The 15,012-nt window shown below is 38.4% G+C and overlaps 1 protein-coding gene across 3 annotated transcripts in view; it reads right to left on the bottom strand.

Annotated features, from left to right (window-relative positions):
- LOC138736552 (lysophospholipid acyltransferase 2-like) overlaps nucleotides 1-15,012 on the bottom strand; it is a 194,295-nt gene that overhangs the window by 5,919 nt on the left and 173,364 nt on the right. For all 3 annotated transcript variants that reach the window (XM_069886236.1, XM_069886237.1, XM_069886238.1), the window contains 5 exons: nucleotides 12,893-13,085; nucleotides 9,767-9,870; nucleotides 9,217-9,281; nucleotides 6,486-6,618; nucleotides 5,035-5,186 (listed from right to left, as the gene is read on the bottom strand). In XM_069886236.1, coding sequence (XP_069742337.1) covers nucleotides 5,035-5,186; nucleotides 6,486-6,618; nucleotides 9,217-9,281; nucleotides 9,767-9,870; nucleotides 12,893-13,085 — 647 coding nt within the window. The remainder of the gene's footprint in view (nucleotides 1-5,034; nucleotides 5,187-6,485; nucleotides 6,619-9,216; nucleotides 9,282-9,766; nucleotides 9,871-12,892; nucleotides 13,086-15,012) is intronic.

The raw sequence follows: 15,012 nt of genomic DNA, 5'->3' as shown, positions 1-15,012 counted from the left end.
CTGATCTATGATGTCAATTGAGTTTGTTCTAATCTTCTTGCTACCTTTTCTCAACGTAGGTACAAATGATAAAGGATGCATTGTTAAATTTGCATGTTTGACAGTGCTGTTTGGAAAACCTTTACAGTTGGTCCAAGATACTTTGCAGCTTTTCTATAATATTTAACATGGCACTTTTCATCGAGAAATACTTTCATCTTGTATAGAAATACACAAAGCCTTTGGCACAATAGGTAATTGGAACTTCTCTGGAATTTGTATGATATTATTACGCCAGATGACAAAAAAAAACTGCAATTCATTATTTTCCGACACTTCAGTACCAAAATCTAACTAACAATCTGATTTTATATTGATTGTATCCTGCACAGTTGAAGGTTTATCTGCTCTATCACAGAGCCTTTATTTGACCAAAGCTGTGCGTGTTGGGGTGAGGGGTTAATTTTGGTGTCCTGATGCACATTCCCTTCACTATCATCTCAAATAAATTACATGGTCTTAATCACAATTTTTTTTAAAAAACAGGCTGTCCATAAATTGACTGCTTTTCTTCTCATATTTACAACAGTGACTTCTCCTAAAGTACTTCATTGCCTAAAAAAAACCCAAATGCTTTATAACATCTTGAAAGATATTCAAATCTTATTTTCATCAAAACTTTTAAGATAAAATAAAAAACATAATCCATTGCCAATGGAAACTCTGATAGCTGCAAGAGAAAGAGAATGATGAAATAAGCTGTCAAACCAAACAAAAATGGGAAGAAGATCTAAACATAAAGATAAAAAATGAAATATGGGAAAAGCTATGCTCCGGAACTATGAAAAATACAATAAACACGAGGTTACTCATGATACAATATAACTGGTTACACAGGCTATATATCGCGCCCCAAAAGTTAAATAAATGGGACCCATCAGTATCAGATGTTTTCGGTGTAAGAAGGAAATGGGAACAACAGTACATGCAATTTGGGCATGTGAGAAAGTGGAAAAGTTTTGGGAAGATCTAAATCAGGTATTAAATAAAATCACAAAAAGCCACATACCTTTCTTCTAAGTAATATAAGAAGTAGAGAATCAGGCCTCAAACTGGATGAAGCACAAAAAAGATTTATTATGATAGCCTTAGCTGTAGCAAAAAAATGTATAATGTCAACCTGATATTTCATTCTTAAGGCTGATTTAAATGTCCTAAGCAAGCTCAATGTGTATTAAGTGAAATCAAATTGCTTCCATACTTTTTTTTTCCTCAGTGATTACTAGGGGCCTCTGAATCTACTGTAAATATATAAATACCTTACAAACAATTATTAGGATTAGTGTATTCTGGATTGTAGGAGAGTTTTGAACAACTAACTATGTTTAACCTTAAGCACAAAACAAATAACATGGAAGCCACTACTTTCAGAAGTTTTTCCAGAGAACAAAGAACGTCACTTTTTAATGTTATTCAATGAGCAATGCTTTCTTCATCCATTAGGAATTGGGCATCTCTGAATGGACAGCCAAGGTGGCTGAAAAATCCCAAGCCAGTCATGCTTTCTACTTACTCTATCTTAAGATCAGAGTGTCAAATCATACCATTCACCTTACCCTTTCCTATGAACGTACTGTGGGACAAATAGTTCAATTAACTTTATTTTTTCATAATATGGATGAAATGAATAAAATTAGAGCCACTTAACCTGCAGTCCCCTTTAAGCAAATTGATCCATAAAGACAAGCTCAAATATTTTCCACTCAAATTAATATTTCTGAAAGGAATAGGCCTGGATATCACTGCAATACACAAAAGTGCTCAAAAACTCAGCAGCTCAAACAGCATCCAGAGGAAGTAAAGGTAACCAACATTTTGGGCCTGAGCCCAAGTTTTTTTTCCTAACAACAGACCAAATCAATCCAGCTACTTTTTGCTCAGACTCCCACAAAGGGCTCAGGCCCGAACCATTGGTTACACCTTACTTCTTCGAGATGCTGCGTTAACTACAGAGTTCATTCAGCACTTTTGTACATGGCACCTACAATCATAGCATCGACAGACTTTCCCGTTAAGGCCCGATATCAAACAACTCTAAAGCAGTTTTGGCAGTTTAAGATTAGTTACACATATTGGGCAGAGTTTCTGCCAAAGTACATTCAACTATTGAAACATGCCTCTTCATTAGCACAAACACTCATGCCTAGAGTTTTAAAATTTATTTACAAACTTGCTTTGATATATGCAAGTGTGGTCTTATGGAGAAATGTGATGAAAACAGTTGGAAATGGGTGTGTTACAAAAAAGCTTGAGAAAATAAGTAACAACCCAGGACCTGTGAGGAAACAAATTTTAAACAACATGGAGACTTAAGAATATAGAGAATTATTTTCTGATTACGTTCAGTCAAAAAAAAACCTGCTCGGCTTTTAAAGTCCCGTTAAATACTCAAACAAATATCCTCCTTGCTGACCATCAACACAGGGGGTCCCCAAGACAGCATGCTTGGCTCCCTGCTCCATTCTCCACACACTTATGACTATGTATCCAAGTTCAGCTCCAACGCAATCTATAAATTCCCTTATGATACCAGAATTGTTGGCTGAATAATGGGAAATAACAAGACAAAATACAGGTTGGAGATCAAAAACCTGGTTGTGTGATGCCAGAACAACAATCTTGTTCTCCAACGTCAACAAGACCAAGGAGCTTATTGTGAATTTTAGGAAAGAGAAGCCAAGGAACCTCATACCTGTCTTCATTGATGGGACAGAAGTGCAGAGGATTAGTAGCTTTATGTTCCTAGGAGTCCACATATCAGAGGTCCTCTCCCGGAGTCCAAACATTGAGGCAAACATGAAGGCAACACACTAACACTTCAACTTTCTAAAAAGTCTGAGGAGATTTAGCATATCATCAAACCACTATGGATGCACTGTGAATGTATACTGACTTGTTGCATCACAGCCTGGTATATTATCCATCTTTTATATTAATTATATCTCTATGCTGGAGTCATGTAATGTATATTATTGGAATTAATATCCTTACTAAATTATCACTTTTTCTACAGCAAGAATTTTGATGCAAAGGTGCTTTGTGCTCAAGTGTATGACAATAAACTTATTAATTCGTAGAAAATGACTTCAGTCTGCTGGTGTGTGTAGACAGATCTGATGTTATTCCAATTTCTATTTGAAAGTAGTTTCACAGATTCATTTTTGCTTAATGGAATTTGTGCTTAATATTCTGCAAATCTTCGTGTTTTTTTTATAAAAAACCCACACTTTTTAGGAGAATTACATCAAAATAAAAAGTGAATTACAAGATCAATTCTATACTCAAATGTCTCATTATATTCACATGCCTGCTTAATAACTGAAGCACTTCCTTTTCAAATAACCTAGTTATATTAAATCCGCATCAATGCACAAAATAGTATAACTGCACTAGTTTGTGTAGATCGCTTGTATGCATTTGGGAATGAGTTTTGGTCCATATTCGGATTATCTTTGTTTACAGGAAATCGAATGGGGAACTATTTTGTTAAGTGGATGGCAATGCAAGTCTCTCTCCCTTCACCTCAAAAGTAATTGAAGAGAATTATTTTTATGAATTGTATCACATAGCAGACACAATTGTATGAATCACATTTCATTTTAAGTTAAAGGCATTGGCTCAGAGGCACAAGATGTTTAAACTCATTACCTACACGCGAAACACTTCATGTAAAACTAATTTAGCGAACTACCATGCAGAATAGCAAAATCAATTTATTTTATGCATCATATCTGAAGGTTTTGCAGTCACTCAGATTGAACTCTGGAACCAACTGTAAGATAAAGATTTGATGAAAAAGAAACTGTCCAATTCCAATAAGTATTTTGCTTGGAAATAAATAATGGTAATTAATTAATGGAAACACATAATAGATGGTAATATTATTCTTAATATTCTTTAAAGGTATATATAGCAAAAACATTTTCATTTCCATAGCACAAAGAAAGGTTTTTTAACGAGCCATTTGGAAGAAACAAACAATTAGTACTAATCCATTACTTTCCTGAGAGTCTTACAATATTTTATCCTAGGTAAAGAAATATTTTGACATCCTCACAGTGAGTGCATTTTATATATTTTTTTAAACACACACAGAAATGAAGATTTTATCATCCTCCATCTAGTTCTTTTCCAATTACCTTAAATTTGTGTACTGTGGTGGCTGATCCACCTGTCAACGGAAGCAGATTCTTCTTATCCATCAAAAGTTCACCTAATTTTGAATCACTTGAATTTTGAATCATCCACCTCTATATGAAAAGCAGTATGGTAAAACCCCTGGTAACTGGCACCTACGGGATTGGTAGATGCCAGATATGCGAATTTTCCTGTTGCTTGAGACTCGCTCTTACAATGCCCAACGAATACAACAGCATTGGGAATAAACAGTTTAAAAGACAGCACAAAATATAAAGCATTGTAGGCCTTAATTATGTGAAGTTCACTTTAATCTGGTAATTCCCATAACTTACAAAGTAAATTTAAATTCAAACCCTGATCATTGGCGCTGTAAGAGCACTGCGCTAACTGCAATGCTAACCATACCGCTATCATAATTAACCACCCCTCCCTGAAATTTACAGACAAACCCTTCCTTATATACTAAATAATATACTACTAAAGATAAAGACTCTTACCAACAGGAAAAAGGAGACACTTTAAGAGAGTCACCTCAAAGGCCTGTGGCATTAACCAGCTGACCCATCATCCTGGGTATTGCCATTTTATTTAAACACAACTGCTACGAACGAGCAAAGCACAACCAAGGCCCTCTGCTGGCTGAATATTTGCTCCCATCCTCACCAAAGGTTTGCGTGTTACTTCAGACAGTATCTATTTTAACAATCAAACATATTTAATTTTTTATGTATTCTATTTAATTATTATTTCCTCAATCTTTGTGTCAGTTGCTTGAATTCTCAATAACATGGATTTTCCAGTATTTTCGATTTCTGTAGCAAAACTCCTTGTAGATATCAGATGTTTTCAGCTTACCTGTAGAATTTTAGGGATGGCTCCACCGAGAGCAAAACAAATGGCACAACAGTGTAGCTTATTGCTATCATGGTTGCAATCCAGGTGATCACGTCATAAAATAACTTAACAGCTGGTATCTTGATAAAATAGATTCGAAAGTTGTTTCTAATCTGGAAAGACAAGGTAGTTGATTGTAATACTTCAGAGAAAAACTGCTTGGGATGCAATGCTACAAATGCTGAACACAAGGCACTGGTGAGGCCAAATCTGGAGTATTGTGTATAGTTTTGGTCCTCCTCAACACTCTTTCAATGAGTAAGATTGAAAGAATGTAGAGAAGATTTAAATTTGCCAGGACTTGAAGAACTGGGTTACAGGAAAAGGTTAAACAGGTTAGGACTTCATTCCCTGGTGTGCAGAAGAACGAAGGTAGATTTGAAGGTAATTTTTTTCAAAATTATGATGGATGCAGATAAAGTAAATGCAAGTGGACTTTTTCCACTGAGGTGAGATAAATAACTAGAGGATATGAGTTAAGGGTGAAAGGGGAAAAGTTTAAGGGGAACTTCAGAAAGAGAATAGTGGGAATGTATAACGAGCTGTCAGCTGAAGTGGGGAATCAAATCTCACTTTTTAATATTTAAGAAAAATTTGTACAGGTAAATGGATGGGAGGGGTACAAAAGGATATGGTCTGGGTGCAGGTCAGTGGGTCGAGCCAGAATAATAGTTTGGCACAGACCAGATAGACCAAAGGGCTTGATACTCTGCTGTAATGTTCTATAGTTTAATTTCTTATCCATTGCACTGATCAGAAATCGTTGGAGGAATAGCTGTAGTGCTGTATCTCAGCAGTGGATAGATATGATCTCAAGTTACCCACAGAGCAACCAATATGCGCTTGCTTTGTCAAGAGCAATTGTGACTTTCCTTCAGGATAACTATCAGAACTTCTCACATCATTTTGATTGGTTTAAAGAACAAAATTTAATGTCTGTACATTATTAGCAATCTATCAAAATAAAATGTAATTCAAAAATACTTCTAACTTTTCTTGGTCTCAGGCATTTGTACACAGATGGTCCTTTGATAAAAATTACCAGAAATGAGTTTTAAAATGTGTTTTACTACAGTTACAATTAAAAAGGCATAAAATGTTCCAAGTTCCACACTCTATTTTTCCATTAGTCATCTATAGATTTTAAGCTTGAACAGATCACAGCTGAGTAGCATTTACTTCCATCTATACAGATATCAATTTTTAAATGTATTAATCAATTTAGAATTACAAAAATAGATGTAATTAACTGATTTGACAACGCGTCAAATATGGAAATGCAATTGCAGACTTTCCTGTCTCCAAACACTAGCATTTTTCACTAAAATAGTTAAAATGCTTGAAATGCAAGAGAGAAAATAAGTGGCAAGTCACATTACTGGCTAAATGGAGAAATCTAAATGATCACTTACTGCACGAGCTGCTAATGTAATTGGTATTGCTGTAAGAAATGTCATGTAATACCCTGGGTACACACCATGCCACATTGCAGAGAGTACAAAAGTTGCTATTGTTGGATGGTAACGGGAGCGGTCATAGCAAACTCTGAAACAGAAAGGCAGAATTAAAAATTCATAAATGATCTTTTTAAACAGCTTCAACTTAAAGAATCTCCATGAGTTCAATCTCCCAAAAGCATCCCCCCTTGAGTCATTTCCACACAGACCAACCTTGTAACTTTCCACATTATCCATATAAAGACTAATTACTGAGAAGTGTTGTTCCTCAGACCAAAGGCCTAAATTGGACTAGCGTTGATCATAATCTGCTGGAGGAACTCAGGTCAAGCAGCATTAGTAGGATGAAATAAAAGCTGACTTTTTGAGCTAAAATATTTTTATCAAGACTGGGTTTGTGGAGAGAAGAATCCAATGTAAAGAGGACAGGATGGGAGGGGTGGGTAAGGGGCCCCATGTGAAGCAGGAAGAGGTGAAACATGATGATGGTGGCAGCAGATTGGCAAATGCCAGGCAAAGGGTGAGAGAGGTAAGAAAATCAAACGCGTCAGGAGGAGAAAAGAGTCTCACAGGGTGGAGGGGTGATTAGAAATGCTGAAATCTGGTAAGAGGTGAGAACGGTGATGAAAAGAGGCCAGATGGAACTAAAGAGGGGAGGGGGTGGTTGAAAATAGGTGGGTGGAAAATGGGGAAAAATAGGAGGGGGTATGGGAATGAACAGAAATGGAACAGAAGTAAAGACGGAGGACATGGGGACTCATTACCTGAAATTAGAATTTCATAAAATTGGGAAACAGCGACCATTCTTTTTCTCTCCGACTAATGCTGCTCTACCCAGTGAATTCCTTCAGCAGGTTATATTTAGCTTCGCGTTCCGACATTTGTAGCAGTCGGTGAGCTTCCAGTTTACTACTCCAGTCCAAAGTCTCTGCAAGGCATACCAGCTTTGAAAACATTTTCCTCCTTTAACAGGAGTTGCAAGTCCCTCTCCGGCTGCCAATATTCTGCAGTATCACCAATCCTGCACAGGGCCCCTGTTCCCATCTTTTCCATGAAAGCTTTAAAAATCATCACAGAGTTGCAGGGAAGATATAGCAGACAACCACAACAAATGGCAAGGCATTCTTCATCAACACCTGAGTCAATTTGAGGAGCGAGAGCAAAGCGAAGAGGACATTGGGCAACAATTCATGATGCCCTGTATTTGAAGCAACAATGGCAGTGCCTCTTTGCACTGGATTCTCTCCCCCACAACCCCAGTCTCAATAAAGGATTTCAGCCCAAAATGATGGCCATTTGTTTCCTTCTGCTGACGTTGCACAACCAGCTGAGTTCCCATTGCAGATTGCATTTAGCTTCAGATTCCAGCAGTTTTCTGTGTGCCTCCATTTTTATCAAGTTGATCTGCTCCTTAATTCTAACCCCCCCCCCCCCCCCCCCACTCCCTAGTCTCATTTGCACTCATCATTTGCAGCCACACAACTCCCCATGTCCTGGAGGCTTCTTGTGTGCAATCAAGCAGTTTTTCTCCCCCCCACCCCCCCCCCCCCCATCATCTCCAAATGGCTCTGACAACCTGGTGCTGCAATGTGCAGATACAGAACTCCTGAAAACCCACTGCAGTTTGCTGACAACTTTCTTAAACTGTCAGTGTATTCGAGCCCATTAAAAATTTTAACTACCAAGATAACTTTAGAGTTATCCATTCTCATCTGTCAAATGCTTGAGAAATTCTACTTTATGAATCAATGATTTTGGAAATTTATGAAAGCTTTTGATTTGTTGCAAACGGGGGTATTGAAGTAGCTTCTTGGCCTCCGTCGGTCGTGATCGACCATGGGTATTGGACCTCCAGCAGTTACTGGTTTGTTCACCAGTGTCGTCTGTGGCTATGGAGGCAGATCCTGGAATAGCAAATTGCTGCAAATATAGGGCTATGTGAATTGTTGCCCAATGTCCTCTTCGCTTCGCTCTCCGCTCCTCAAACTGACTTAAGATCACTCTTTTGCCATGCTCGAGATGTTGATGAAGAATACCTCGCCATTTGTTGTGGTCATCTGCTGTATCCTCCCAGCTTTCTGTGGTGATACAACCACTGGACTGTCTGTGACTGCCTGTTCCTGCCTCCCTACTTGCAGGGGGAAACCCACTGTTCCTGCAGGGAGGTAACCTGGGAGTTTGGCTCCATCTACTCCCTGCCAATCACCGGCCCATATAAAGGCTCACGCCAGCCCTTGTGTAGGCAGTTGAGCACGTGGAGCCAGAAGGGATATTGAACCTTGTGTGCCAGTTTGAAACTAATTAAAGCCTGTAGTGCAGCCTTTGTAGTTTGAGATTTTTTGTTCGCATTGCAGCGCAACACTGTGTTGATTTTTAAGGCTTTCGTGTCACACTTGCACCTGAAGTGAAGCTGGAGTCTATCAACATTCCTCTTGCTTATTGCGAGAGGATGTCCTAAATTCTGGAGCAGATAATCCAAAGGGCATCCTCCTCCTCAAGCAGCTGTTTGCTGCAAAATTAGGATAAGTAAAGAAAAAACAAGCCTTGGTCATTAATTAGCATCCTACAATTACATTCCGAGGATAACCTATGTTCTTCCAAGAAATACAAAAATCACAAAAACAAAACAAGCACCAAAACAACTCTACTAACTGCAGTAGATTTAAGAAAAAAATTACATCGTTACCTTTTAAACCAGAGAGCTGTTTGAATGTTCCAGTTATCAATGAACATTTTAAAACTCGTCGCTGACTGCAAAAAGAAGACATTGAACTAGAAATTACATTATGGAAATTACTTTGACTTCAGTGGGTTTACAAAGGATAAGAACACTTCAAAGGATTGCAGGGGTTGGTGCTGATAACATTTGTTTATGACAGATAATTAAAATCTGGAGCAGATCATCTAGTTCTTTTTAGATCTTATCCAAACCAAATCTGGGATAAATTTAACCATGAAGCATTGATTATGCAGCAGTTTAAATTGCGCTGGGTAGAAATGTAACACAAGAAAGCCGATCGAATGTGCAAGGAATGCAAAATCATTGGATGCTACTCGTGCACATTTTTCAGATTCAGATCTTATCCCCATCTTATTCGACTTCTGTAAAACTTAACGGTGCCAGAAAAAGATGCGCATTCTCTCAGCTACAGGTATCGTACTTCTGAGATAAAGCAGATGGACAGAATTGGGGCTGCCACATAAGTGTGGTTGCCATCAAGTAAAAAAATTCTCACCTCAATGTTCACAATATTTAAATTTGAAATCAAGTCCCAACGTGCATTGCCCTTCTCATCATAACCACTGAAGCCAAATCCTGCAGCATTGTTGATAGCATCAGCTGTTCAAAATAACAATGAATTTTTTAAAAAATACTGTTATTAGCTTTTCTTTGCTATTTACTGATGAGACACCATGATTCAAACACAAAGCAACCTGAACATTTTATATTTACGGTCGTATATGACATTCCACCATCACAAAATTGTATGAAGTTTTAGAAATGAAGGTAAAAGCAACAAAATAAGCTCATCCAATATGCTAAATGCATTCAAGCCTCCCTCTGAGCCCACATTGTACTTCGGCTTCTGTCCCATTTCTACTCATGTTATTATTGTCTATAAAATGCAAACCTTTCTCCTCAATCTTGTCCTGTGGTGATACAACTGGTCTGTGACTGCCTGCACCTGTCTGCATTCCTACCTGCCTACTGCAGGGGGCAACCCACTGTACCTGCAGGGAGGTAACTTGGGAGGCTGGCTCCACCTACTCCTTGTCAGTGACCGGCCCCATAAAGGCTAAAGCCGGCCCTCGTGTAAGCAGTAGAGAACATGGAGCCAGAAGGAATACTGAACCTTGTGTGCATGTTTTAAGCTAATTAAACCCTGTAGTACAGCCTTCGTAGTTTGAGCTTGTTTGTTCGCACTGCAGCGGATCACATGTCCCCACCAAAACTTCTTACGGCCATGCTCTCTTTTCTCAGGTGCAGTTAGAGGGCGATGCAAATCACTCTTACAAGGATTATGACTGGGGAAAATATTCATGCCGGATTCCCATCGGGAAGACACAGTTAGGCTCAATTTAAATTTTATTTGCTGATTAATTAATTTTCTTTTACGAATCAAAAATCACACAGCAACATTTGGGACACAAATCTAACTTTTTCACTGTATGACAATTAGCAACTCAATATTCAAAGCATCCTCAACATTCATTGGAGCGCTTTCATCCCTAACGTCGAAGTACTCGAGATGGCAGAGGTCGACAGCATCGAGTCCACGCTGCTGAAGATCCAGCTGCGCTGGGTGGGTCACGTCTCCAGAATGGAGGACCATCGCCTTCCCAAGATCGTGTTATATGGCGAGCTCTCCACTGGCCACCGTGACAGAGGTGCACCAAAGGACTGCCTAAAGAAATCTCTTGGTGCCTGCCACATTGACCACCGCCAGTGGGCTGATATCGCCTCAAACCGTGCATCTTGGCGCCTCACAGTTTGGCGGGCAGCAACCTCCTTTGAAGAAGACCGCAGATCCCACCTCACTGACAAAAGGCAAAGGAGGAAAAACCCAACACCCAACCCCAACCAACCAATTTTCCCCTGCAATCGCTGCAACCGTGTCTGCCTGTCCCGCATCGGACTTGTCAGCCACAAACGAGCCTGCAGCTGACGTGGACATTTACCCCCTTCATAAATCTTCGTCCGCGAAGCCAAGCCAAAGAAAGAAGAAAGAAAAATTCAAAGCAATCAAAGACCTCCAGAGAAAAAAAAATCTGATGTCTGCACCCTTGCCTCACTTATAACACTTCTTTACACTCCAATTTATTGTTCCTCCCAGATCCTTGCCTGGAGTTTGGGTTCCTGTTCTTCTCACAACTTAAGTGGAACTAATCAAGTAAATATCATATCCTCTGCAACTCTGATGATGGACAATTATCCCTTCATACAACATTCTTGTAAAGTTTTGCAGGGTAGAGGCTTCCCTTGGCTGAGGAATATAGAAACAATGAGTCACAGATTCAAAATGAGGGGTCAATTAAATCAGAAGATGAGGGGTAATTTCAAGTGGGTGGTGAATCTTTGGAATTTTCTACCCAAGAGCTGAGAAGGCTCATTCACTGAATATGCTTGATAGAGATGACTTGATTTTTGGATATTAAATGTATCAAGTTACACTGAGATAAGAAATCAGCCATGATCTTATTAAATGCCCATCTTCAGGTTCTATTCTGAGGCTCTTCTATTTTCTGTATTATTTTAAATCCACAAAAATAGCTCCAAAATTTCTACTGAAGCATAATCCCAGCAGCAGGACATTTCCTCCAAAAATGCCAAGGGCTGAACCCCATGTCAAATTCTGATCATCCTTTTCATTCTTACTTTTCAGTGGTGGGAAAGGGGAAAGTCAGAACTTTGCATCAAGGAAATTCAAATCTTCAGCTTAGAGGAACAAAGATTGCCTCATGATCCAAAAGATTATGCATGCAATGGCTTGATACAAAGGTGGCCATCATCTGATACTGAACCGTATATCTGAAAGGTGTTTCACCAGAGACTGAAAGCCCAAATCTACTGCTTGATGGCAGTCTACTTTCTGTCAAAGTGCGCAATCACTATCTTCTTCATCTACTTCACTGCACTCTATATAAAGCACAATCGTACAAATCTGTTTAAAGACAGGTTAATGACCAAGGGCAGCACTCAATTTAAATTAGAATGTCACACACCCTAAAACAAAGAGTATTTTACATTTTCGAGAGTTAGACTCGTAATACTATGATGTTGGACCATGCAAATAGTTGAATATAATGATGAAAAAGTAATCATGAATGAACTGTGGACACGCACACACTCACACAAAAGATTTACCGCAATTAGATTTCATGATTATAGATTTGCACCCGTGCCATCATTGTTAATATTGCTAATGCACATCATTCAGTTCTGGGGCAGTATTAAAATAAATCTAATTTATCTTTTAAGTAAATAGAAGCACAAGAGCAGAAGATTTGCAAGTAGTCAAATCTACTTTTTTCTTTCATAATATTTCATTTTTGTCCCTTAGATTCATTTTTAAATACACAATTTCAGCTATTAAAAAAAACCACCTTCCTAACTCACTTATCACAACTCATACGAATTTTAAATGTACTGCTACACGAACCCAGAATGTGAGAAACTATAAAGTGAATCCAATTCATGTTTTGAACCACTCGAGGTCATCATTACACACTTTGAGAACTGAAAATATCTTGCAATTCTAAGTCATTCTAGGAGTAGAATTTTTAAAATGCAGTGCCAAATGCTTAAAATTCTCACTTATACCAAGACTTCTATGTTATTCAAAAAGCATTTTAACACTTACCAAGACTCCAAGCAAAATAGTATTTTGGCCGGGCAACCATCAATGAAATATATAGGTAGAGCACTCGGCTAGCTAAACTTGCAGTACTCAAGAAAGTGTCATCAATATTGTACGCAACAGGGAATACTTTCGTGATAGTCAGGTGAAAGGTCAAAGAAATCCCACAAACAAGGAGCTTACACAGTACAGCCGGCTGAAAAGAAAATAGATGTTAAACAATAAAGTTTTGTGAAACTAAAATGGTAAACATTCAAGTATATCAGAAGGTATATTTGAACAGTCTTTTTTCCACATTTCTTGCTCTAATTTATATTGTTTAATTAAAAGTTATTTACTTTAAAATATTTCTTAGATTTATACTTCTTTTAAATTATTGAATTTCCAATATGTATGTTGCTCAATTTAACTTACTGGACAAATCAAATCCAAATCAAGAAAGTCAATGAATTATGGATTAGATTGCCATCAACCAATTCATTATTGTTCGGACATCAAACAAGGCTAATCTTAATGCAAAAGATAGGCAACAAGACTATGCAGCATTCATAAAAAAATTCCGTACATGTGATCATGTGTTGGCTACAGGTTGCAAGGATGCCTTTGGACTGTTGAATCCTGGACAGCTTTGTGCAAGAATAATCTTGCCAGTGCCATTCGCCCTTCCTTTCCCATTGCCTGTAAATTCTCCCTGTTCAGATGCCATCTCCTCTAGCATCACCTATAATGCTTTCTGGCCTCTATCCACTTGCTCTGCAAAATATTTTCTTTTTCCTCACGTCTCTTGGAGTTTATTTCACCACAAACCTTCTTTCAGTGATCCATGGAATAGTACAGCACGAGAATTGGCTCTTTGGCAGATGTGTCTCTACCAATTACAAACTAAAACGTTGCTGCTTGCAAATGGTCCATATCCTTCTATTTCCTGCATGTACATGTGTATATCCAGAACTCTCATAAATGCTAATAATTATATCTACATGCCTCAAACATCTCTTTTAAATTACCCCCTTAAATGCAAATCCTACAGTATGTGCCATTTTTACCATGGGAAAAAAAATTATGACTATCTACTTTATCAATGCCTCTCAAAATTTTATCAACCTCCATCAGGCCTCCTATGCTACAGAAAAAAAAATCCAATTTTGTCCAATCTCTCTGTATAATTCATACCATAGAACATTACAGCACAGAATCAGGCCCTTTGACCCTTCTAGTTTGTACCAAGTTATTATTCTGCCTAGTTCCACTGACCTGCACCCAGTCAATATCCCCCCCCACCTCCATCCATGTACCTGTCCAAATTTTTATTCAACGTTACAATTGAGCTTGCAATCACTACTTCAGCTGATACCTTGTTCCAGCTCCCACTGCTCTTTGTGTGAAGTAGTTCCCCCAAATATTTCCCCTAAACCTCTCCACTTTCACTCTGACCCATGCCCTCTAGTTTGTATCTCACCTAACCTCAGTGGAAAAAATGGATACATTTACTCTATTTATACGCCTCATAATTTTGTATACATCTATCAAATATCCCTTATTCTTCTGCACTCCAGGGAATATAGTTCTAACCAGTTTAACCTTGTGCTGTAACAAGTTCCAGCAACATCCTAGCAAATTTTCTCTGCAGTCTTTCAATCTTACTGCTATCTTTTCTGTAGTTACATGACCAAACCTACACACAATTCTCCAAATATGTAATTCCAACTCCTATAATCAATATTTTGATTAGAACTATAGAACCCTATAACTCTGTTCCTGAAGTCCGAGCAACATCCTAGAATATCTAGTAAATTTTCTCGCCACTGTTTCTATCTTAGTGATATCTTTCCTGTAGTTAGGAGACCAGAACTCCACACAATACTCCAAATTTGGCTTCACCTATGTCTTGTACAACTTTACCATAACGTCCCAACTCCTGTACTCAATGAAGGCCAATATGCCAAAAGTTCTCTTCATAACTGTATTCACCTGTGACACCACTTGCAGGGAATTATGTATCTGTATTCCCAGTTCCCTCTGTTCTACCGCACTCCTCAGTGTCCTTCCATTTACCGTGTACGTCCTTTCTTGGCCTGTCTTTTCAAAGTGCAACACCTCACACTTCTCTGCATCAAATTCCA

The sequence above is a fragment of the Narcine bancroftii genome, chromosome 6 (genome assembly GCF_036971445.1).
Source record: "Narcine bancroftii isolate sNarBan1 chromosome 6, sNarBan1.hap1, whole genome shotgun sequence".
NCBI lineage: Eukaryota > Metazoa > Chordata > Chondrichthyes > Torpediniformes > Narcinidae > Narcine > Narcine bancroftii.
The sequence above is the reverse complement of the archived record's forward strand: the minus strand, read 5'-3'. Positions and strand labels throughout refer to the sequence as shown.